The 24101-nt window shown below is 37.7% G+C and overlaps 2 protein-coding genes and 1 long non-coding RNA gene across 16 annotated transcripts in view; 2 read left to right on the top strand and 1 right to left on the bottom strand.

The window, feature by feature from the left end:
* HOXA3 (homeobox A3) overlaps positions 1 to 20551 on the top strand; it is a 35859-nt gene extending 15308 nt beyond the window's left edge. Inside the window, exons 1-5 of one of the 14 annotated variants that reach the window (XM_042861658.2) lie at positions 634 to 1125; positions 2980 to 3060; positions 3193 to 3345; positions 14031 to 14613; positions 16052 to 20551. In XM_042861658.2, the coding sequence (XP_042717592.1) occupies positions 14148 to 14613; positions 16052 to 16821 (1236 nt within the window). In that variant the 5' untranslated portion in view covers positions 634 to 1125; positions 2980 to 3060; positions 3193 to 3345; positions 14031 to 14147 and the 3' untranslated portion in view covers positions 16822 to 20551. Of the gene's footprint in view, positions 1 to 633; positions 1126 to 2955; positions 3061 to 3192; positions 3346 to 4775; positions 6211 to 6801; positions 6969 to 11069; positions 11209 to 14009; positions 14614 to 16051 lie in introns of those variants that run through there. The other 13 variants (XM_065583395.1, XM_065583397.1, XM_065583394.1 and 10 more) reach the window with 13 other exon arrangements.
* Positions 1569 to 11039, bottom strand: LOC122174821 (uncharacterized). Its single transcript, XR_006177155.2, has 3 exons — positions 10899 to 11039; positions 6506 to 9560; positions 1569 to 4785 (listed from the first exon to the last, which is right to left on the bottom strand). It is a non-coding gene; the product is annotated as an uncharacterized LOC122174821 (long non-coding RNA).
* HOXA2 (homeobox A2) lies at positions 17935 to 24030 on the top strand. Its single transcript, XM_005296979.4, has 3 exons — positions 17935 to 18068; positions 21181 to 22430; positions 22973 to 24030. Exons 2-3 carry the CDS (start codon positions 22049 to 22051, stop codon positions 23710 to 23712), a joined length of 1122 nt encoding a protein of 373 aa, XP_005297036.3. The 5' UTR covers positions 17935 to 18068; positions 21181 to 22048; the 3' UTR covers positions 23713 to 24030.
* Positions 24031 to 24101: the final 71 nt, after the last annotated feature.

The following is a 24101-nucleotide window of genomic DNA, read 5'->3' as shown; positions in this document are numbered from 1 at the left end:
TTTTTGAAGCACATATATCCGGATTTCTCTTTTGTATTCATTCTCCACCCTATTGCGGAATTTGTGAGATTGTTGAAAACAGTACTCCAATACAGCTACAATTATATGCATCCTTTCAGATGTGTTGCTGTTGTATGAGAAATATGATATTCGATACGTATATGATTAATAGAACACAAAGTATTAAGAGCTTGAGTCTTATTTTTGTTTTAACCCCAGTTACTGCACTAGAAGGTGTTACATTCACTTCCTTGTAGACACACTGGGACTGATTCTGACATAGTATATACTACTTTACACCAATGTAGTTCCATTGAGTTCACTATTGTCACTAATGTAAACGAGACCTGAATGAGGCCCACTGGTTCAAATGAACGCCTGGGTTAATATCTCTGAAGTCAAATGAATTATGCAAGGCATTCATTTAGCCCACTAAGTGTGTATTTTCTAAGTACAGAAAGGAAACCTCTCTTTTAACTCTTTATTATACTTTCCCACGAGATGTGCAAATGGCAGAGCAAAAGAATTCTTCCCAGACCTCCTATACCACATGAATATTGATAAACCGTGGTGAGCCAATTCTTTGTCAGTTTTAAAGGCATCAGAAGGGCAAATATATTTGGTATCAGTATTGTCATCATATTATCAAGTGTAATAACTGTTAGAAGAGGGATGGACTATAATTATGCATGTTAACACAGTCTGCTGTAGACAATAAAAATCCGAAATCAAATGGCTAATTTAAAGCTAAGGTCTATAGAACGCCTGATCTCACAATAGCAGACAAGCACATGTTATTAATGTTCAAATGATCTCCCAAGAAACTGAAAAGCTGTCAAAACCAACAGAGATTATGGGACCTAAATAAGCAAAACAGAAACCCTGCACAAGTAGATAAAGGTGTTGCGTCTTTTCTTGTGTAGATATTGAAATTTTAATCTTTAAGGTCACGTGACTCATTAAATAATTAATGCAGATAGTCAGGAATGGATCTGTGGCCGTCAGTTCTCACTAGGAGTGATTCTCTCTGAAGTGAAACTCAACTTCCTATTTGAGTTTTTTAAAAAGCCCCGATTTGTCTTGAAAGATTCTAAACTTCTTAAGAAAGCAGTAGGGACTATGTTGGTAAGTATTTAGTGTATATTTATAGCTTGATGACTGTAATTGTTTGTGCTAACTTTGTTGAAGTCTGCTGAGTATTTACTTAGCAAGTTTAATATTTAGAAATGTTAAATCTTTGTTTTAGCTGCTTTGTGGTCACATTATGGCTTTTTGTGATTAAGTGTTACCGAGTCAAACACATTTGATAATGTTCTAATTCACACTGTGGAAGGCTGGATACCACAGTGCAGGAAGACTGCTTTGTTCAATTTTCCTGGCATTAATAAATCACCGGCTTCTAATGCAGGGCCAAAAAAGCAATGGAAAGGCAGCAAGCATTGTAAAGGAAAAGTCATGGGCAAATTTCTCTATGACTCATTAGTCTGAACGATTTATGTACGAAGTTAAAGTGCCGCAATGAATATTAGAATTTGGGATAACAACAAATTAAAAAAAAAGTCATAACGTTTGTAAAGTGCTTTATTGCTACTTAGCAACTCTTTCAAGAAGAAGTATAGTTTAAAGGACTGTGGCAGTATAAAATATTGTGGTGTAACTTAATAGCTCCAAAATAAATAGCAGAAAGTCGTTGGCACCATTTTCAGATGCACATTCTATATTTTAAAGGGGGGTGGGAGGGTGGGTTAAATCCAATCAAGACATTCGGATCAATTTTATTGTAGTTGATAACATGATTATTGATTATGGATCAAAATGGTTAAAGAACGAGTTTTAACATAAAATACAAGTATTCTATGCCCCCACTGTATTTTTGGAATGATGTGAATATCAGAGCTAAGAAAACAGCAGGCAACCGAATTAAAGCTGGAGATAGCTATCTGAAAAAATTAACTTTCAATTTGTTTATAGATGTTATCAGTGAGCCCTCTAAATTTATGAGAGGGAAATAAACAGCCCAGTAAGCTATTATTGCATTATTTTCTATAGACTGTAATTCTACACCAAATTTCAAATTATTATAGTAATTATGGAGCTACTAAATTAGCAAAGCAAAAATCTCTTCTCCAAAAGTTCTCCCAAGACAGACGTAATATTTTCCAAGGCTCAGATGACATTCTTCCAAGAAATCGTGTTAGTTAGCTATTAGCATTTACATTTGCTGGCAATCTTAAGATACAATACATAGGATTTTATTAGGAATAATGAATGCATGGAGTACGTTATTATATCTGATAAATACCTTCGTAAATGTGATCCAAAATATTTGAAGAGTATGATTATTGGCTTCTTGGGGTCTGTAATATTATAAGACCGACAAAAAATTACAATATCGAAGTGCTAAATGTTTCTGCTTCGTCTTTTTCTTTTTCCACAACAGCTTTTATTAAAGAGTTGAAGGGTTCGATCCTGCTCTCATTGAAGTCAACGGCAGAACTCTCATAGAATTTAATGGGAATAGATTCGGGCTGGAATCCTTAAGTATTTGAATAAAAATCCTAGTATACCGTGTCCTACATTTAAACTGGAACCTCTTCCTTGATTTATTCAACAGAGATGAACATCGCTAGTTGTGTTTAATGTCTGCTCTTGATTAAATGATCCTAAACAAAGGTTTCCCAGAGGAAAATAAAGCATACATTCATGTAACAAGAGTTTGGAATGACAATATTTCCAAACACTTGGAGACAGAAGGCATAGCAGTCTACCACAAAAGGCATGTTCAGATACCAGTGTTCTTTACTGTTGTATAAAATAATCTTTTACACATTACACCAATCAATGGATTCCCTTCAGTAGTTCTATGCACATCCACGACTTTTGTCTTTTAAAAGAATTAAGCAAACCAAATACTTTTTGTATGAATAAATATCTTCCTTTCTGATTCTCATTTAGGCATTGCTTGTTGCTTATTTACAGAACTCCAGTGCACCGAAAAAGACGATTTACTGAGCGATAACAGCAAGAAACAATTCAGTCCACTGTTAGAAATTTTAGGAGGTAAGGACTTCGGGAAAAAAATCTGTTGTGGGATAGTTTTGTGTAGAGTTCATATTTCCTAGTGCTTGCATATGGGGGGTGGAGGGGGATGCTGTTACAATGAGATTTTATTGTGATAAATATTTAACCTAGTTGGAATTTTCCGGATTGAATCCATTCATCTTATATGGCTGGTGAATGCGAGTGTCTCGACAGACAAAGAAATATATGGAACAGAATTAATAGCAGTCTTCATAGAGGCATTCGAAACAGGAAAGATGCAAAGTAATTTAAAGAGCGAAAGAGGTTGGTAATTTCTTTGTCCATTCTTAGTTCCTTCCAAAATCGAAGTCTCAAAGCAAGAGACAGGTAGTTGAAACAGTTTTAGTGTTGGGTGGCTTTCGCAGTTTTTTTGTTTGGTTCCCTTGAGTAGTTTTGCAATGACTCCTGTGTGGTTTGGAATTAGGAACATAAAAATAAATGTTCTTTGATTTTAGAAACTCTGGCTTTTGCTTCAGAAAATACACCAGAGGAGCATAGGTTTTATGTATTTTATATATATTTGGACTTCTCTGCATTGTGTGCATGTTTCTTTCGTGATTCAGTTGTTTTTTAAACAAAGAAATGTAATGCTCTTTATGGTGACTATATTATTCTGGCAGTGGTAGAAGAGAAAGGATTATATAGAACTATTTCAAATCCTTGCCAGATTTACCTGCTTATGTTTTATGCTGATACATAATTAGTGTAGTTTACTACCTTTTAAAGGCGGCCATAAATTATAGGGCTACAAGGGCTGCTTGTGTTGATTTAATAGCCTGTTGAAATCCTTCCTACAAACAGACACGGCAAATATCCATTCATTCCCATTTTAAGAAAAGAAAAAAGAAAGCATTATTTAATAGAATAATAATTTTATCCCGCCTGCCCCACATATATACCTTTGTCCAGAAATAATTGTGATTTGTAAATTAACCATATATTCTCAAGTTCCACTCAATTTCAGTAAAAATGTCTTTAAATAGGTTGTATCGTTTTAAAATACACTCTTTCTTTTAACCTGAAAAGGAATTGTCAAAATTCAGTTGAACTAACTTTATCAGTAACAAATACATATTTCTAGGTAAACAACTTTGCCCTGTGAATTTCAACTGGGAGAGAACGGAAATAAAAAATCTATATCAAATAGTGTTTCCATTTCTTCATTCACATAAGGGGATAGTCTTACCTTTTAACTAGTGACATAAGCATAACAATGAAAGGTAGACAGAGAGCAAGAATATTTCGATTTATGTAGCCACTTAAAAGGACTATTAATACTAATATTTGCATTCAAATCTATCACAAAGGGACTCTCTTTATTAGCACATATTTTAAAACAGCTGTTTGTTGATATTGCTGCTTGGAATCTCAACGCAAAGCCATGTGCACAAAGCATAAAAAAATCAATAGTAAATCTTCGGAGAAACGTAAGGTTTTCAGCTCTTAAAACAAACTTTTCAGGGCTCCAAATCATTGAGGTAATAAAACAAAGTTGAGTCTCCAGGAACAAAGCAATATGTTGGATGGCAAGGCAAACCAAACCTCTGCTACTTTCAAGTCCATTTGAATTTGTGTTTGAAAACTCAAAATCTTGATACTTGACCAAAGAAAATGAATTCCAGAACCGTTGAAAGGGAATTATTTTCAGCTGCGGTCCAGGACCCGGTAAAGTTAGAAAGTCTCCCCGTTCTTCTAAAGCACATCCTGAAGAAGTAATTCATACATCAAGAAGTTACTTTACTTTATAATTATCCACTACATACAATAAGTTAATTGTTAAACTGTAGTTTTAACATTAGCTTGATCATTAATTCTAATAAAGATGTTCATAGAAATAGGTTTTTGAAGCCAATAGTCATAGCTCGCGTTAAGGCATTTAAGTTTAAGATGTACCTCTGACTTATGATTGTGATTTATTGCGTTTGTAGTTTCTATTTGCTCAGGACTGCAAGTTCTAAAGCCATCTTTCTGCTTTTGATGCAAAGCAGTCGATAACTTTTTACAACAGACCCAAGGAAGACTTGCTGTGCTTTTTCAGCATCTGCTCCATTATCCATTACTTCCAGTTGCATTGTTGCATAAGAACTTTTTTTATGTGTTTCTTTTATGGAATCTAAAATCACTTTATTTAAAATAGCCATGAATCCATCCCTAGTAAATTTCACTATTGGTTTAAATGTAGTACTCTGCTATACAGTTAAAATAGTGTTAGAGTTCTGGAGTTGCATTTGCTATGTGTGTCTAAGATGCTATATTTTCCAGGATTTTTTAAATTCAAGGTTCTTAGCGAGGATAATATATAAATGTTCTACTGCTATCAAAGTCACTTCCACTACAAATATTGCAAATTCTTCTTCTGTTTTAATGTCACGCTGACTTTGTTGGAATGTCTACTAATCTATACTATTACTGGTGGTTTAAATTCCAATAACCGTTTATGTTCCACTTTACAATCAAAGCGAGATTATTATATACAGTTTGACCATAAAGTCTGTAGACGATAAAATTAATCTTTTTATACAGTCTTATTATCGCCAATCAAGTATTGGTGAAGTGATAAAAGAATATAAAAAGTAAGCTAAAAGTTTTCTGTAAAAATGCTAGAGTGGGGAAAGGTTTGAGGCAAATGATATATTGTAAAATGCACAATGGTGGTAAGAAATTCGGAGTGTAAAAGTCACCACAGTGGCACAGTAGCACAATACAAGTGTGAAATATGTTATTTACCCCAACTATCTTTATAAGAGCTCTTTGAATTTGTGATTTCTTTTGTCTGTGGTAGGATTGTGTAAATAGGAAAAACTAAGTTTTAGAGGGAAGACTTCATTCAGGTTAGAAAATTGTTCATTTCATAGGTTAACTCAGGGGACGTATATGAGGGCTGTTTCTTTTTTTCCTGGACAGTTAGATCATTTTGTTTCTAAATTTTTCATCGTTAGAAGCCTATAATTTTGTGCATCACTCAAATAGTTGTATAGGAAATGCGTAAGCGCAGGTTTAACAGGAAGGTCCCAGAAGATTTTGCAAAATTCAGATCCTCCACACAGAAGCCAGGCGCATTCTTCATAGGGTGTTACAACGACAAAAATCAACCACATTATTAGAGGAGACTCTTTTTGCCTTTGTCAGGTAATTGCAGGTCTTTTTAGTTTCTATAGCTGCCCTGTTGTAAAGTGTGGGTGTTAAGCAAGCGCCATACAATAGCAATATAGAGAAGCCTGTAGGGAAGATTGGTAATCAGAGTAGTCATTAAGGAAGTCCTTATTGAAATAATAGTATCAAGAGTTGACTTTATTATTGGATTGCAAAACACACCATTATTAAATGTAGATCAGTGTGGCGGTTTTGTTTGGGAAATGCCAGTTAATTAGGTTTAGTATAAAAGTTCATTGTAATCACATAATATGAAAATAATTTCTCTTACCTTGCATGTGATTTTGTGTAAAGAAATATTAAGTGTGGGGAAAAAAATAACCATCTCCGGCTCCTGATTTTTTTCTTTAAATTCTTCTTAATGTATTTGGTTAAGGCTTTAAAAATCAGAGGATTGCGCTTAGAAACCTTGTTCCTTCAATGATTCCCTATTTCAAATAAAAGGATTTAAGTTGACGTATGACCACGTGAGCACATAATACAGCGCATTATTGTGGCATTTGGAGTGGAGACCCGGGCTGGCTTCGTCTGTGATTACGCTTTTCCAGTTTCTGTTCAGAGCAAGCACTGCTTTCTATTATTTTTTCCCTCCCTCTCCTCTGCAAGAGCTTTCCATTTCGGTTGCAGCTTTCGTTCCTTATGGAAAGGTTATTGTCGAGCTGATAGGACGAAATGCTTCGTTAAAAAGGATGGATTTTATTTTAAGGTATTTCCGTTGATTGTTCATTTATGTGGTGAGTTATTGCTGGTCGAGGCAAAGGTCAGTAGAAAAGGCTTAAGGGTGTGCGTGGATCCAAATCAAGCTTCGTTTCCCCCTTTGTTTCAATTTGCTGCGGAAAATATTCAAGTATCTCTTCGCAGCAAAGAAACCAGAGAGTTTCTTTTTTTCCCCCCTAGAGATTCTGTGTTTCTTTTATGGGGATCTCCCTCTGTTAAATCTCTTTTAAAGCTACATTACTGTTGTCTTTTACGATCAAGTGGAGACTGGGAGAATCTTATTTTTCTTGTAATACATACATATCTGTGTATACAAGAGTATTTCAGGAGATTGAGAAACACCCCTGGAATGGAGTCGGGGTTCGATTTGTGGCTGTTGTTATTGTTTTGTTTGCTGTGTGCTTCTTTTGCCGATTCCGGCTCCGAAAATCGATGAGTATGCAATTGTGCTGCCATTTTATTTATGATGCTTAGTGGTACTTTGTTTACCATGCGAGCAGGGCTGGATTAGCTCTCTACCATATCGAGGTTAACAATTCCAGTTGAGAAGGGATTGCCTTTCTTTCTTTAGTGAAACCAAACCTGGATTTAGCTAAGAATTATCTGGCTATGAACAAATGTCCATCCACCGATTCTAACAATAAATCAGCCTCTGGAAATTTGTTTTACTCTGAATAAGGGATCTGGAAAGCGAGGGGGGAGGGGACAATCTCCTTTCTGTAAGGATTTACGTGATCACTAAATTTCCTATCTCTACCACTATGTCGTAACCTGCGCTATATAACTACATATATTGTGTAGGGGGAAATGCACCTCAAATAACCCAAAAATGAAGGGATTCCTTGTGTTCTACAAGGGGACAAATGTTATATAAAATTACATCCACCAGTGAGTTCCAGCTTTGGGAAAGGTCAGAGTGCTGAGGTTTGATTTATGTTTCCAGTGAGTTGGGGCAGCGTGCTCGCCTAGATACGGCTGTGTCATTTTGTCCCAAATTACTGGGCAGTTGTAATTACTCAATTTATGAGCGGGTCATGGAAAAAAAATCGAACTATTAGAAACAAAACGTTCTTTGCTGAAACACAAAGGCAGAGTTTAATTTAGAACGACTCGCGGTCATTCTGCACGGTTCCAGAAAGCGGAAATGTAGAATTTGGGTTTAGCTGCCAACAGATACACTCCGAACAGAACTGACCCAAAGAAATGCCAATTCCCCCACACATAACGAAGCATGTTCCTCTTTATTAGCCATAGTGTTTTTCTTACGCAATTAAAGAAGGGCTATTTCACTCCCAACAGTGTGTTTAAAGCTAAAGCAGGTCAAACCATATTTTAAACGGGCCAAAAACGCGTCGTGAAAATAAAATGTAAGCTTTAATTGCAGCCTTATTGCTTGTCATCGTTTCTGATGATTTACGACCCAATTCTGGTGCATTTTTGACCCAGTTAAAACACTCATAAATAAAAAAAAGTCCCAATATAAAACGTGGGAGACCAAGAACAGTTGTGTAGATGGATATTTCGAAAGCCTTTCTGCTTGTGTAAATAATCAGAGTGTTGAGTAAATACAAAATGAAGTGTCAATTGCGATTTTATGGTGTTCGATAACACACACGGTAATGCAGATTAAACAGGCTTGTTTGCAATATTTGATAATGCACTCATTTTCTAAGGCAACTCACATCCTTGCTTATCAGTGTAATTACTTTAATGTACATTTTATCAGTAATTTCTTCAATTCTCTCCTTTCCCCAATTTGAAGACGGTAGAATATTCTTCCCACCAATTATTTCCCCCTAAAATATGCCGAAATTATAAATCGTTTATAATCTTAGGCGTTTCTGCCAGAACGGACCCAATAAAGATTTATATTAGCTATTTTACACCGAGACTGACAACATTTCCGTGAGTGGAGAGAACTCCGATTCAATGTAAACTCTCCAGAAATACATTAAATTTCAAATTTCAAATATTTAACCAAATATAGAGGAAATTCTTCCCTCAAATTAAACCCTTGCAGTCCCATTGGCTTCTGTGGGGTATTAGGGAAGGAGGGAATTTCGGCCCTCTGTTAGTGAAAGATACATGCATTTATCTTTGTATAACATTCAGTGCTAATATGCGCATTTTTATGTGTTACATCAAATTCAAATCCAGTCATACAAAGAAAAATCACCTGCGCACCTTAAAATTACATCTTTGCGTAGCGAGAAAGACAGGACCTGTCTAGAGTTATTGCAAAGTAACTTTCTTTTCTTATACAGTAAAATGTATCAAGAAAAAATATACCGCAGTAGCTCAATAAACCATTTAATTTCTTGAATTAAAATACCTTAACAATTCCCACAATTTAGAACAAAGAATCTTCCCCTTATTCCTCCCCCTTCCAAAACAAAATACATATTTCAGTCCAAACTTTAAACGCGCTAATATTAAAACACCAAATAGTCCCGAGGTATCCTGAAGAGCTCCCAAAATCGGCACTGTTTCCTGAGTCTGGAGGTTTTTGAAGATGTATAAGTAACCATCTTCCAGTTTCCCCTATTTGCTCTAGGAGTGTTCTGTAGGGGTTCTGTAGGGGTCTCTTTGATTGCATCTTGCAATTTTAGCTGGAAACAGGGAGAAAGACAAATCAGCAGTTTCAGAAAAAAAGTGTGGGGTTGATTATTGACTAAAGAAGCTTTTCTTCAAATGCAACATTCAAGGGGCTGTTTAAAGCAAAATGCATACGAGTGAGTTTTTGCCTCTTCTCCCCTCCTACGCTGCCCGACTTCCCCTTTCATGTTGTGCCATCGCAATATGCCATAAGGAGCAAGTGTTTTCTGTTTTAGTGCTCTGTTTACAGCTTTGGTGCATGAAGCCATAAATCTTGTATAGCCATAAATGACAAAAACCATTGGTATGCATAAGAGGCCACCCTGGCCTTATAGTGCTTTTTATTTGTCGTTTGCTTTGTTTTCGCTTTAAGGTGACACTGTGCTCCCTTGCGGTTTTAAGCATAGTATTTATATTTTTAACACCTTAATTAACGAAGAAACGACAAATTTACACCTCGTAATTATTCTAAATCTCCACTAAATGTGTTTCACCCAAACCGGCTCCTTTATGCGGGGTTATAGTCTTAAACTTGATTCGAACTGTAATGTAACCGAAAGGAATTCCATGGTTGTTGCTGACGCGCGTATATTTCTGTTGTCAAATTTGGGTTATTTTTTTTTAAAGCACTGAAGCTCAAAACATAAACCCTCCAGATACACCCCAGCAATCTATACAGATAGGTGTGCCAACATAGGCATAGTGTGTGTGTCAAATGTATGTGTGTGCATACGTGAAAGTATATACACGCACATATGGGTGGATATCTCTATAGGTATATCTATGTGTATGTATGCGTAGATCTATATCTGCACATAGGTGAATATATCAGTATTGGATATCTATGTGGATATATGTGGATATCTATATGGGTGTGTGTGCATGTGTACATCTCTATTTGCGTGTGTATATGTTTAATTACTAACTATAATTATTTAATTCGTTCCACTAAAAGCATTGCCCAGAGCACAGATCTGATAGGAGTTGCTTGGATGAAAGACATAAACCACAGATTAATTATTATTGTTATTATTATTACTGACTAGGTCTCCCATAACTTTCAGCATTCGTGAGCTCGTGTAGAGAATATTCCATATCTACCAAAAACCGATTCACACAAAAAACTGGTCGGAGTGACCCTTTGTGAGCGCCGTTTGTCTTCATTAGCATAATTTTCCTGGACTTTAGTGACGCCTCGGTGCGGGGGGAGCTGCACTCCTTCACTCCCCTCTCTCCTCTCACTCCTTCATTCCTTCTCTGCAACCCCCACCCTGCCCCGGACTTCCCGAGGCGGCTGCGTTTTTTTCCCCTCACCAGACGTCTTTTGCGTGTAATATTCATAAGAAACATACCCATTTTCTGTGGCACTACATGAGGGAAGCCCTGAGACTTGATAGCTCTTATCTTTGGGACCCGCTTGCTGCCTTAGGGGCTGAGCAGGGAGAGGGAGGGGGTCCGAGCCGAACCAGCAATCCCTTGCGAGTCCTGAGCAGTGAGTGCTCCTCCAGTCTTGGCTGGTGGGTTCCTGGTGTAGATGACTTGAGCCTGTGCCCATCCTGGAGCCGAAGGGACTTGGCTGGGGGAAAGTCCTGCTCCCTGGGTTGTGTGTCGCCGAGCCTCCAAAGAGCATGTTGGCTTCCGCCTCAGTCGTCAGAAGTTAAGGTAAGCAGGCCACAAATACGCTGCTATCAGTTGTGAATGGCGGAGTTTATGTCCCAGTGATTTATGACCATAGACTTAAATCTCGGTTCAAGAAGAGTTCACAAGCGGGAGCTTCCTCCCAGGCAGTGACTGATACCCTTACACTTCGCATGCAGGCAGTTTCTCCCTCTTCCCTGAACTTTTCTTTATCTGTCAGGAAATCTTTAGGGTCTGCCTGCTTTTCTCTCCTGGATCAGAGTTCGGGCTGGGGGGGAGCGGGGTTGGAAGGAAGGAATTTTGTTAGATGTATCAGGGAGGGGGAAATAATGGAGAAATGGGGAACAAGTGGGGGATCTGCCCTAGTAAGGCAACTTTCCTCCGTGTCTTCTTTACCTTTCAGAGAGCTTGTTAAAGTGGCACTTGTTTAACGCGCAAATATTGATCTTGTCGGGGGAAGGGCCACTCCAAGTTTTTGGGGCCCAATTTTGCTTTCACTCCCATGCGACCCCATTGAAGTCAGTGGGGTCGCCCGGGTATAACTGAGAACAGAGTCAGGCCCTTTGTCTTCAATGTGTAAAAGAGAAACATTTCTGGCAGCCCAGGCACCAGTTTCAGTGACAAACTTTTGTCCTCCCCTGGTTTTAGTATCTCTGGCACTTTTAAAACAAGATAAATGGCCATGTTGTACCCACAGCTTCCCAGTTTTCCATAACTTTGCAGAAGCTGCTTAACTCTGGAAACCAAAACCTGAGTTGCTCTGTCTGCAACTAGATTTACCAGAACCTAAAATATTTCTCTCTCAAAATCAAGTTGCTTTTTATTTTTGTTTTAGCTCCTTGCAGAGCTCTGGAAATATTCTCCACCAGACTTTCTACTCAGCATTTCCCCCCTGTAACAAACTTTTAAATGTCAAAAATAAAGTGAATCATTTTAAATGGGCGACCATGACACTAAGATCACTATTATTTAATTAATGTATTGTTTTCCTGAGACTGAGTCCCATTTCTCTGTATGTTTCAAGGGAACCAAATGAAACCTACTTTAGGGCCTAAGAATCAGGCACAGTAACTGGGGTGGGGGGGGAGAGAGGTGGTTGTGCTTTATAATTGAAGAACTGGAAATTAATAAATCTATGTGTATATGCTTTTCAGTATATGTTTTACAGATCTTGACCAGCTTATTAATTCAATAACATCCATGGGTCTTAATTAATAAAAAATCAAATGGTAATGCCTTTTGGGGGTTTATTAAATTAACTAGTCTATCATAAAAGAAAGGGACCGTTCCTTTCTAAGTAACTTGTATCACTTGAAATACATATATTTGTAATTATTGGTGTACATTGTGTAACACTTTCTCCCCAAAGGCTCATGTGGTTTTAGGTGCCTTGGAAAAAATCAAGCAACATGAGAGTGTAGAGCACTATTTTTGACTTGGTGTAGCTGTTTGTCAGCAACAGGGAGGTGGGTGGGAGGTAGAGAAAAGGATTTTAATTTCTGAAAATAATGTGTGTGTAAGAGTTCCGAGATTGGAGATAACATTCAGATCTCCTTTCCCATTACTAAGGACACATCTTTAACTGGTTATTCTCAGGCAGGTAAACAGCATGAGTTAACAAAAAAGATTCGCACGGGCTGTAGGAGCATTTTATGGTTTGTGTGTCCATCCCCTCTCTCTAGCCAAATGACCCTCATACATCAAATTACATAGCAGTTTCAAAGACAGAACCTATTATCGTTAAGTTGGAAGGAAAGTTCAAGCCGTGGTCATGGAGATGAACGCTGGTTTTTCAGGTTCCTGGTGTTTTTTCCAATCCATCATGTTTTAACAGGTAGAATTTGGTAGTTTCCATGAAAAGAAGTAGCTCCAAAATAACTATAAAAAGTGTCTTGATTCCTTACGAACTTTTGATTATAATCGTCATTCCTAGAGAACAACATTCCATTTCTGGGATTTTTTTTTAAAGTGAAAGACATAAGAAATGGAAATTCCAAACAGGCCGATTCTACCAGGCTCACTTGAGAGAAAACTCCTAAGTGACAACTGGAGAACAGTCCCCAAATTATTTACTTTGATGGCTTTGTACATCTGTTTGGTCCTCGTTGCCAAATCTGTGTCCAAGTTTAAAAATTCACTGCAGTTAAAACTGATTTATGTGCATGAGGTGGGTTTGGTATTAAATATCGAAATTAGTACCGGCTTAATCTGCAAGTACTGCTTCTTCCATTTAATGTGTGTCAGCTTGTATTGTTTTTGTCAAGTATTTTATAGACAAACAAAATATGCATTAGACTGTGTGCGTGTGGATCTTCTTGAATGGAAAGGCTTGACATAGTTTTTTTCTTTCCCACTTAATGTGTGTGTGTGTGTGTGTGTGTGTGTGTGTGAAATTAAAAAGTCTTATCCAAACTCTAACCACAATATAAATATTAAAAATAAGATGGCAGTGGTTACTGTGAAGTACAGGAGAAAGGTTTATTACTCTCCTACAGCAGTGAAAGTGAATGAGAGAACCACTCCCTTAGTGTAACATACGTTTTCCTTGATCACCCTTATCTGGAAGCGTTGTATTTAAATAACTCCTTGTGTGATAAATGATAAAACACAATTCACGGTGTTATAAACCCTAGAAAACCCTTCTACTGGTGCAGTAAACCACATATTTGTAGCTGCCAGTAAATTCAGGCAGCTTTTATATCGAAATTCTCTTAGCCTAAGGCCAAGTCATGCTGCTAAATATTGCTGACCACTTTTTCTTTTATGGCTTTCATGTCACTTAGCTATTGAAAGTAAGATGGATTTGTACTATTTCTTCACTCTAGTGTGCTTTCGCTACACCCTAGGTCTACCAGGAGAGGCCATTGGAGGAAGAACGTCACGTGACAGAGGGGTGCCAATGTTATTCTTTAAGGGTGTCAAGACCCTGTCAGTTTGTGAAATAAATATTGGGAAACAACGAAATGCAAAAAGCGACCTACTACGACAGCTCTGCAATCTATGGTGGCTACCCCTACCAAGGAGCAAATGGTTTCACTTATAATGCTAGTCAGCAGCAATATCCTCCATCTTCATCACTTGTGGAAACTGAATATCATCGACCAGCTTGCTCTTTACAGTCACCTGGCAGTTCTGTGTCCCACCATAAAGCCAATGAAATCAATGAGAGTTGCATGAGGACCATCACTAGCCAACCCATTCAGCCCCCAGTTATTTCAGAGCAGCAACAGCAACAGCCTCCAGCCCAGCAGGCACCAGCTCCACCGCCACCCTCTGTCTCACCACCTCAAAATGCCAGCAGCAATTCTGCCCCAACTAACACTACCAAGAGCCCAGTTATTAACTCACCCACCATGTCCAAACAAATATTCCCATGGATGAAAGAGTCTCGACAAAATACAAAGCAGAAAAACAGCAGCTCCAGTTCAGGTATGAAATGTATTTACATTATAAGTGACTTACTTAGCCTCACAGGCCAAATTGTGGGATCAGGTATTTGTAGTTTGTCCTAGACATGTCATCTTTTTAAAACATATTGTGCTAGTAATCTTATTTCTAATATAACTTTTTAACCATGTATCTTCTAGAAAGTATTTTAGATTGCATTAAAGTGACTTTTGTAAAATGTTAAACTTAGCCTTGCAAATTATTTCTAAGTTATTTAGTTTCCAGGCACTTCTATTTTCTAGTGTCTAAGGTTGATATAACATTTACCTTTTAGTCTGTAACATTCCATTCCACAGGTTATGTTCCCTCTTCTATTAAATGATGTCAATATATAGAGGCCTAGGCCTCTAGCCAGAGGCACATCCTGAATATTTTGTTGGCATAGTGCTATTAGAATAATAAGACAGTGACCTAGCCCTGCTGAAGTGTAACTGGAATAAAATAGCTCATTATCATCTGCAGTCAGGATCAATGCTTTACTTATATTCAGAACCTATTCTTATTTTAGCAGATTGATTGGCAAAGTTACAAGTCTGGTAAACAAAGATCAGTTATGAGTAAAATAAAGTTAGGTCCATAAAAATACTACTGGGGGATTATAGTGTATATCAACACTATTATTACACAAGTACACCTAAATCGATAACATAAGCTTCTGTTCCCAGATATTTTGTTTATATTTACCACTTCCTACATTTCCTGTGTATTGTGGAAGTAGATTCCAAAACTTTAACAAATTTTTCTTTCATGTATTTCTTATGGTTTGATAATATTATCATTTACAACGTTGTATGTCAAGTATTATTTTATTCATAAAAGCAATGTGTTTATATATATGTATACATATTACATATATATTTATATTTATGTTTATATTTACATGTATATGTTTATATTTATATTTTTGTTTGTATATATGGGACATGCGCACATGAGTGTGAGTGTGCACACACACACACAGAGTTCATGTGTGTATGATGAGATTTTCAGACCATTCTGGAGGATTCCATTGATGGAAATATCTAAATCCTCTGGACTGCTTTGAGGAAACCAACAATAATATATAAAATATAATCAGACTTTTGCATTAAAGAGTTCATAAGACTCATTTTTTAAAAACCTTTTCTTCTTGTATAAGGATTATTTCAGGTAAACTACAATATTTAGTGTTGTGTTTAATTGAGGCAGTTATAGTCATATAGTGACACTTCAAAGGTGAAGGAAAATAATGGTGAATCGTTCAATGCTTTTAGCCTGGCATATTTTAGTTATAGAAAGAAATATGTATGTTTCACTAGGATATTTGTATACCAGAGAGCTGGGATCTACAGACACTAATCCTAGCCATGGCTTCTATTGTTTCTGGTTACTGTGTTCAGGTTCCACCATGCTGATTGTATTCTTTGTGTGATTTACATAGGTGAGAGCTGTGCTGGTGATAAAAGCCCTCCAGGGCAAGCCTCCTCTAAAAGAGCACGTACAGCTTATACAAGTGCCCAGCTGGTAGAACTGGAAAAGGAGTTCCACTTCAATAGATACCTTTGCAGGCCAAGAAGGGTAGAAATGGCTAATTTGCTCAATCTCACAGAAAGACAAATCAAAATATGGTTTCAGAACCGCAGAATGAAATATAAAAAGGATCAAAAGGGAAAGGGCATGATGACCTCTTCAGGAGGACAGTCCCCAAGCAGAAGTCCTGTGCCTCCAGCTCCTGGGGGGTATTTAAACTCTATGCATTCTTTAGTAAACAGTGTTCCCTATGAGCCCCAGTCGCCTCCATCATTTAACAAGCCTCATCAAAATGCCTATGGCATCCCTGCATCATATCCAGCTCCTCTCAATAATTGCCCGCCTCCTCAAAAGAGATACACGGGGACAGCAGCGGTTACTCCTGAATATGATACTCATCCTCTTCAAGGCAACAGTTATGGAAATCCACATATACAGGGAAGCCCCGTCTATGTGGGGGGCAACTATGTGGACACCATGACCAATTCTGGGCCTTCCATCTTTGGTCTAACTCATCTCCCTCATCCTTCCTCTGCCAACATGGACTACAGTGGTACTGGGCCAATGGGCAACAATCACCACCATGGACCTTGTGATCCACACCCAACATACACAGACCTTACTTCTCACCATCCTTCTCAGGGAAGAATTCAGGAAGCGCCCAAACTCACCCATCTGTAACAGACATGAGTTACTAAGTGGAATGAAGTCCCCAACTTTTTTAAAGTACTTTCCACCCTCCCATCTCCCTCTATTTTTTTGTTTTTGTTTTGTTTGGTTTGGTAAAGCGTTCTATAGTTTATGTGACGTAGCAATATTTGTTGCTTGAATTGCTCTATAGTTTCAATAGTGGATATTTATCTTCTTGAACTGTAGCCTTGTGTCTCGCTTTGGGAGTATACATAGGCTTTATACTTTACTTCTACACTTTTATCAAAACAGGGTATATGAACAAATTTTCTATAACAATAATTCTGAAATGTGAATTTGTTCGTACATGATTGATCCCACGGGGAAGCAATTTTTTATTGCACTTCTTTTAACTAGCGAGAAAGAAATCAAAGGCGCTTGAACAGGGGCTCCCTGGACAATTATTAATACGTGTTAAGTCTTTCAATGTGTGTATGCTGGTGAACATTCAGATTAATTTATATTTTTTTTGAAAACATTGAATAATCTAAGTGTTTAAAATTTTATTTATCCCCATCTGTTCATATTTATATATATATATAAAATTTTGTACCCTGAATATTCAGGAGGTATTTACCTGGCCGTATGTTAGATGGCATATTGGCATAAGTAGGAAATATCATTTGAAAGGAAACTATTACTCCTTTATTTAAAAATATAATAATGCAATAAATTCTGAAAAAAATGGATCACAAATTGAATAATTTATGCTTGTAACATCCAGCTAAATGGAAAATGTGTAAACCTGAAAAGACTAGATTTGTTTTGAAAGTTATACATTCCTTGCTGCTCACATTCTGAAAAAAAATAAAGTTTTTATTCTGAATAATAAAGAGTTAAGAAACGATTATTTGTTAAAAAAGACCCAAGCCATGTGATCACTAAGTGAACAGATACACACACGTATCCGATACCCACGTAACCTCCAGCCCCTTCTATTTTCCTTATCAAGGTTTTAAAACCTGCAGTGAATTGGCAAATCCTAGTATGTCTTATGAGCTGTGACAGTTTCAGCGTTGAAAATACCAAGGATGCAAACGATCCGCCTTTTGTGTCCATAACGTTAGGTGCTGAGCTGCAGGCATGCTTACAGGCTCTGCTATGGGGAGGATATTTTTGTCTGAATAATATTTATTTGGGTCAGAAACAAAACCACGTTTATTTCGCAAACAACACTGCTCCACATAACTCAGGTGCCCGCGCCGAACAGAGTGATTCCCGAGACAGTGCTCGTAAGGGTAAGCTGGTCCTTGCTCTAGGAATGTTGGATTTCGCCATGTTGGGCTCTTTTTTTCCCCTGCAGGAACCCACTTCACCAACAGCCGTCCGTATGGAAAAGGCTCTTCTCGCCTCTGCACTGGAGGGACCTTTGGAAAGCTGGGAGCTTTCTACTCCCACACTTTTCCTCCCAGGGTCAAAACAGACAATTCATCGACTGTTACATTGTGCTGGGAGGAGGGGGAAATTAAATAAAGCAAAGAGAGCGAAGAATAAAAATAAGATCATGTACATGGATATTTTGAAGGCACAAATTAAAAATAAAATGTAATAGTGAGAAATACAGTTCATCATCCCACTAGAGAAGAAACCAGAATAAACCAGCTGTTTAGGGTTGTTTACACTTTTTGGAAGCAAAGCTAGTTCAGGCTCATAAACAGGATTACAATATAGTTCGGAATATTTTCTTCTCAATATGTTGCTTCCTATTCGTCTATGATTAAAAAAAAAAAAGACCCGATTTTGTGTTTTTTCATTTTTGTTAATCTGACTTCCCACCCGACTTCACCTCCTCCCTTTTCTGGCCCTGGTGGGGGAGGGGAGACAAGAGCGCTCTAGCTTTCGGTTAAAAAATGCAATATTGTAAAATATTTACTCTTTGCACGGCTTTCGATAATAAATTAGCAAGCTAGTCACATGCAAAGCTATTCCGATAGGAATCTGTATTAACTGGAAACCAGAGAAGCAAATTAACATACTAAAATAAGATTTTTCTTTCATAATACTATGTGACCTAATTTTTAAAATTCAGGCTATAAATCAGGGTGAACCTTAATAGACTCGGGTGAAATATACTCATGTATGTATATAGAGACATAAACATATGCCATGTATATATTAACCCATGCTTTTCAGTATCTGTACCTTTTAATGCACAGGAAAAATGTCGCCATTTTGGTCTCACTCTAAAATATTATTAATCGTGAGTCTTTATCTTGTTCTGAGAATCATCCTTGCTTGAAGTTTGTTGAAAATATTATAATGTATCCACGAATCTATATATAGGTGTTCTGCAAAAATATATATAACATTTCAATCAAAGAAAGCGATTTTGTATATATTTATTTTGTATACATATACAGTATATATATATATAACCTCAACTGAAGAAGAGGTTGCTTAGAATCTGTCTGATATTTTTCATTGAATCATAATATATATTCAAAACTGACCTAGGATAGAACATTAATCTGAAGAGGAAGAAAATATATTTTGGCAATTGATAAATCCAGAAAGGATTATTTTGGAAATGTTTCTGTTTTATTTAAACAACTCTTGTTTTAGGCAGGTTAAATAAAATCAAAGGAAATGTCAGAATCTATGAATTCTTCATGTGTTGCTTCTTTTAGCACAGATAATTAAATTTATAAAAATATTAGAAAGAATTTGGCTCTCTACTCCCCTCCCTCTCATTCCAAATATATATATGAGCGCAATTTCCCCTACTCTTTCCAGAAAAAATATATCATAATCTTGTTTGTTTTAATTTTTAGATCTCTATAGTGGATTTTTTTTTTAAAATCTATTGATTAACACATAATTATAAAGGTAGAGTAATAGATTTTTTACAAGTATGTTACGTTCATTGTCCGAAGAGAAAAACCTTTTGTTCCAGGTGGTTTTTGTATTACACCGACCACAAGAAAATAAATAGAATAAATAAATAAACAAATAAATGCGCAGGATACCTACACCCACACGGTTTTTACTTACAAAGCCTCGTTACACTCCAAATCTCCCTCTTTCTCTCCCTTTATTGCTTTTTTCATCCTACTGTTAATTCCAATATTTGAAAGGAAAAATAACCCCCAGCACTAAGCCAAATAGAAACGTACTGTTCCCACAATACTGAGAATAACCCTGTAACAGTACATTTTTAAAAGGAGCCCTTTTCCTTGTTTACTTGCGTTTCTTGCTCTCCTTCTTTGCTCGGTCACATTTGATCTTGGAAAGAGCAAGAAGGTTTAAATGTGTTCTTAAGGGCCAGTAGCTGTCAAACCTTTTGGCGGACAAGATTGATCACGCGCAGGCATCACCAGAGCTTTGTTTGGAGTAAAAGCAAGAAAATTAAACCCCCAGCATTTTCCAACAGCATCTATATTTATAAGGCATCCCTTTTGAGGTATTAAATGACAAGTCTTGTTCTATATTTTATTTAAACAACCTAACAAAACAACCCCCCTTTAAAATGCCCCAACCCCATTCCTCCTCCCGAGCCTTTCCCAGATATACTTCATCTTGTGGATTTATTAGCTTCAAACCGAAGGGTTTTGGTCAACCTCTGATAGAGTGGAGGTCTAATGATCAGTTTGTTATTTGAACCGCTTACAAAGATTCTGGCGATTCCTTTCAATGCAATTCCGAAATAGAGCAGCTATTGCCAGCGCGAGGCTGATTTGGCTTCCTTAGACCATTAAAAAAAAAAAAAAAAAAAAAAAAAAAAGGCACAACAGTGATGTTTTTCATCTTGAATATAAAAAGCTACACGAAACAGATATGTCCTGTGTGCTGTGGAAAATAAAATTTCGGATTTGTTCATTGTGTTGAATAATAATAATAATAATAATAATAATAATAATAATAATAATAATAATAATAATAATAATAATAATAATAATAATAATAATAAATAAATGTAGCCATTAGCATCATATTTTTACCACTCTTCTCGATTTGATTGGAAAGATTGTTTCAAAACATCAGCGTTCAGTAGTTTAATAGCTTTGTAAGTGGTAAATCAAAACGATTGTAAACAAAGCAAATGCTTTTAGATCATGTTCAGTTATTCAACTTAGAATCCTTGCAGCATTTTCCACTGACGTATTAATATTTATATACATATCTGACACTACCTTCCAATATATTTCCCTGCAACTGAACATACTCACCAGACCCAGTCTACTACGGTTATTAAGCAAAACATGTCAGCAGACGCGAGCACTAGATTGCTTAGGATATTTACAGTATCTATATCTATATCTATAGATAGATATATTATGGTCCACTTCTGTGAAGTCAACTGCAGTGAAAAGTCATGACCATAAAGCTGTTTCTATGTTATTCTTCCCATAGGAGCAAGGCTGCAGCGGAAAATCCTGCTAAACAATGGGCTCAGAGATCGGCGGCCAATTGTTCTCCATACTGTATATACTCTCTCCCCCCAAAGCAAAAGTGTCATAGAGATGCCAATTCGGGAGCAGTAAACTAGTTTAGGGGAAGTGCTATTCCCCAGGAAAAAAGCAGGACTCTCTGCCAGTAACTCCTGCCTGGGTGAAACTTCTTATGTGTCTGAGATGTGGGGGCCCTAGGTGTCAAAACTTTGAAGATTAATGGATTACTTTGTTAATGACTCAAAGCGTCAGATTGAGGTGCTTAAATGATTTGCGAGGTGCAAAGCGTTTTCCTGACAGTCCCAAACAATGAGATGAGTGTGCGGGAGGAGACAAGAGGGGCAGCAGTCTGCAGGACAAGCAACCACACACACACACACACACGCACACACATATACACACACGCACGCACAGATCATTTCAGATTAGGACGCAAAGCCGATAGATACAGATATATAATTTCCCCCCTAAAAAGTGTAAATAAAGCCTTTCTGGCCCCCAATGAGGCGTTCCTTCCCGACTTTTTTGGATCAATCAAACAGACAGTGGCTTCTTTTGATTAAAGCCCAAATTGTCATTGGGCAGAGGCAATCATGTGACAGCCAATTCGGTCCAATTTCAACCTTGTCTCCATGAATTCAATAGTTTAATAGTAGCACGGTCCCCATACGGCTGTAATCAGTGAATTAGAAAAAAAACACCCCACCAGCGATCTTCTATGATATATTTTTTCTTCTCTCTCTCCTTTTTCCTGGGCCTTTCCCCCCTCCCCCCCAAAAACCCTCAATAAGAGGGAACTTTTTCTCCAAGGGGGCTGCGAGTTGAAGGCCATGAATTTCGAATTTGAGCGAGAGATTGGTTTTATCAATAGTCAGCCATCGCTTGCTGAGTGCCTGACATCTTTTCCCCCTGTCGGTGATACATTTCAAAGTTCATCAATCAAGAACTCGACGCTTTCACACTCGACACTGATTCCTCCTCCTTTTGAGCAGACCATCCCCAGCCTGAACCCAGGCAGCCACCCTCGCCACACCAGCAGCAGCCGTCCCAAGCAGAGCCCTAATGTCAGCAGCAGCAGCCCGGTGCCAGCCGGCGCCTTGCAGCCTCCGGAGTACCCCTGGATGAAAGAGAAAAAAGCCTCCAAGAAAACTACCCTCCCGCTTGCTTCGGCCTCAGCCTCAGCCACTGGACCAGCCTGCCTAAGCCACAAAGGTCAGTTCAAAGACTTTCCCCTAGAGCTAGCCCTTTTCCTTGGATTGTTGCTTTCCCAACTTCACTGGAAATGATTTGGAGGAGGAGGAGGAAATAAACTGGTGGGCTCCACAGTGTTATTAAAACCCCAAACTTTCCCTAACTTGTTTAATGTGGGATGATTTATCTGAGTTGGAGCTGACCTCCTCTTGTCTTGCTGTCCTAGAGTTAGGATATTTGACAGTAATGAAGAGTGATAGATTGCTCCTGCTCAGCTAAGCAGCTGATGCATTAATTATAAATTGTAGTATGGCTAATATAAAGTTTGCTCTGGTAGGTTTGGGAGCTAGATGCAATAATTTTATTGAGGTGGAAGGGGGTCCACAGTATCGGGAGCACAGGAGTGCAACACAATGGATTTACTGCAGCCAAGGGCGGCCATTTTGTTGCAGTTGATATTTTATGCTATATATATATATACACACACATATATCTTTCCCCTCGCTGAGGTGGAATGTGCTGGGATGCTAAAATTCATACTGTGCATTTATCTGTTTTTACAGAGTCTCATGAAATCCCCGAAAGTGGTAACGGTGGATCTAGGAGGCTGAGGACGGCTTATACCAACACCCAGCTTTTGGAGCTAGAAAAAGAATTTCATTTCAACAAGTATCTCTGTAGACCAAGGAGGGTAGAGATCGCAGCTTTGCTGGATTTGACTGAGAGACAAGTAAAAGTCTGGTTCCAGAACAGAAGGATGAAGCACAAGAGACAGACCCAGTGTAAGGAGAACCAAAACAGTGAGGGGAAATTTAAGAATCTAGAGGACAGCGAGAAAGCAGAAGAGGAGGAGGAGAAATCGCTCTTTGAGCAAACTCTCAATAATGTCTCAGGCGCTCTTTTGGAAAGGGAAGGTTACACTTTTCAACAAAATGCACTATCTCAACAGCAGGCTCAGAATGTACACAATGGAGAGTCCCAAAGTTTCCCAGTTTCGCCTTTAACAAGCAATGAGAAAAATCTGAAACATTTTCAGCATCAGTCACCCACTGTTCAAAACTGCCTATCAACAATGGCCCAGAACTGTGCAGCTGGCCTGAACAATGACAGTCCTGAGGCCCTAGATGTCCCTTCTTTACAGGACTTTAACGTTTTCTCCACAGATTCCTGCCTACAGCTTTCAGATGCAGTTTCACCCAGTTTGCCAGGATCTCTGGACAGTCCTGTAGATATTTCTGCTGACAGTTTTGACTTTTTTACAGACACACTCACTACAATTGACTTGCAGCATCTGAATTATTGAGAAATTAAAGACGTCCTGTCGCCAAGGGTTATGGCTTGTTTCAAATTACTTTCTTTTATTTTTCTTTTCCTGGTCAGTATTTTCTGTTTATTAATTCCCTTTACTGTGTTCCAGAGCCATTTTTACTGTTTCTTATGAAGTTTTAGTTGTGTTCAGTTTAACCTAGCCACATTCTAGGTCCCTCTATTAAAGCAATATATGAGGCCTGTAAGAAAGTGATCATATAGAATTGTATTTTCACTTTCTTTTTATTTTTGTATTACATTAGGATGCGTTGTCATAAGTATTTTTGGTAGAATAAATTCTTGTTTGCTACAAGTAACTTTCTTCTCTCTCTCTAGACTCAGACCATAACGGGTATTTCCCCCCCCCCTTTATTTAACATCAGA

Source organism: Chrysemys picta, chromosome 2 (assembly GCF_011386835.1).
Source record: "Chrysemys picta bellii isolate R12L10 chromosome 2, ASM1138683v2, whole genome shotgun sequence".
Classification (NCBI taxonomy): Eukaryota; Metazoa; Chordata; order Testudines; family Emydidae; genus Chrysemys; species Chrysemys picta.
The sequence above is the reverse complement of the archived record's forward strand: the minus strand, read 5'-3'. Positions and strand labels throughout refer to the sequence as shown.

Coding starts and splice junctions, on each gene's coding strand:
- HOXA2 (XM_005296979.4), top strand. CDS start 22,049: ATGAATTTCGAATTTGAGCGAGAGATTGGTTTTATCAATAGTCAGCCA. Junction 22,431..22,972: donor AGCCTGCCTAAGCCACAAAG/GTCAGTTCAAAG, acceptor CTGTTTTTACAG/AGTCTCATGAAATCCCCGAA.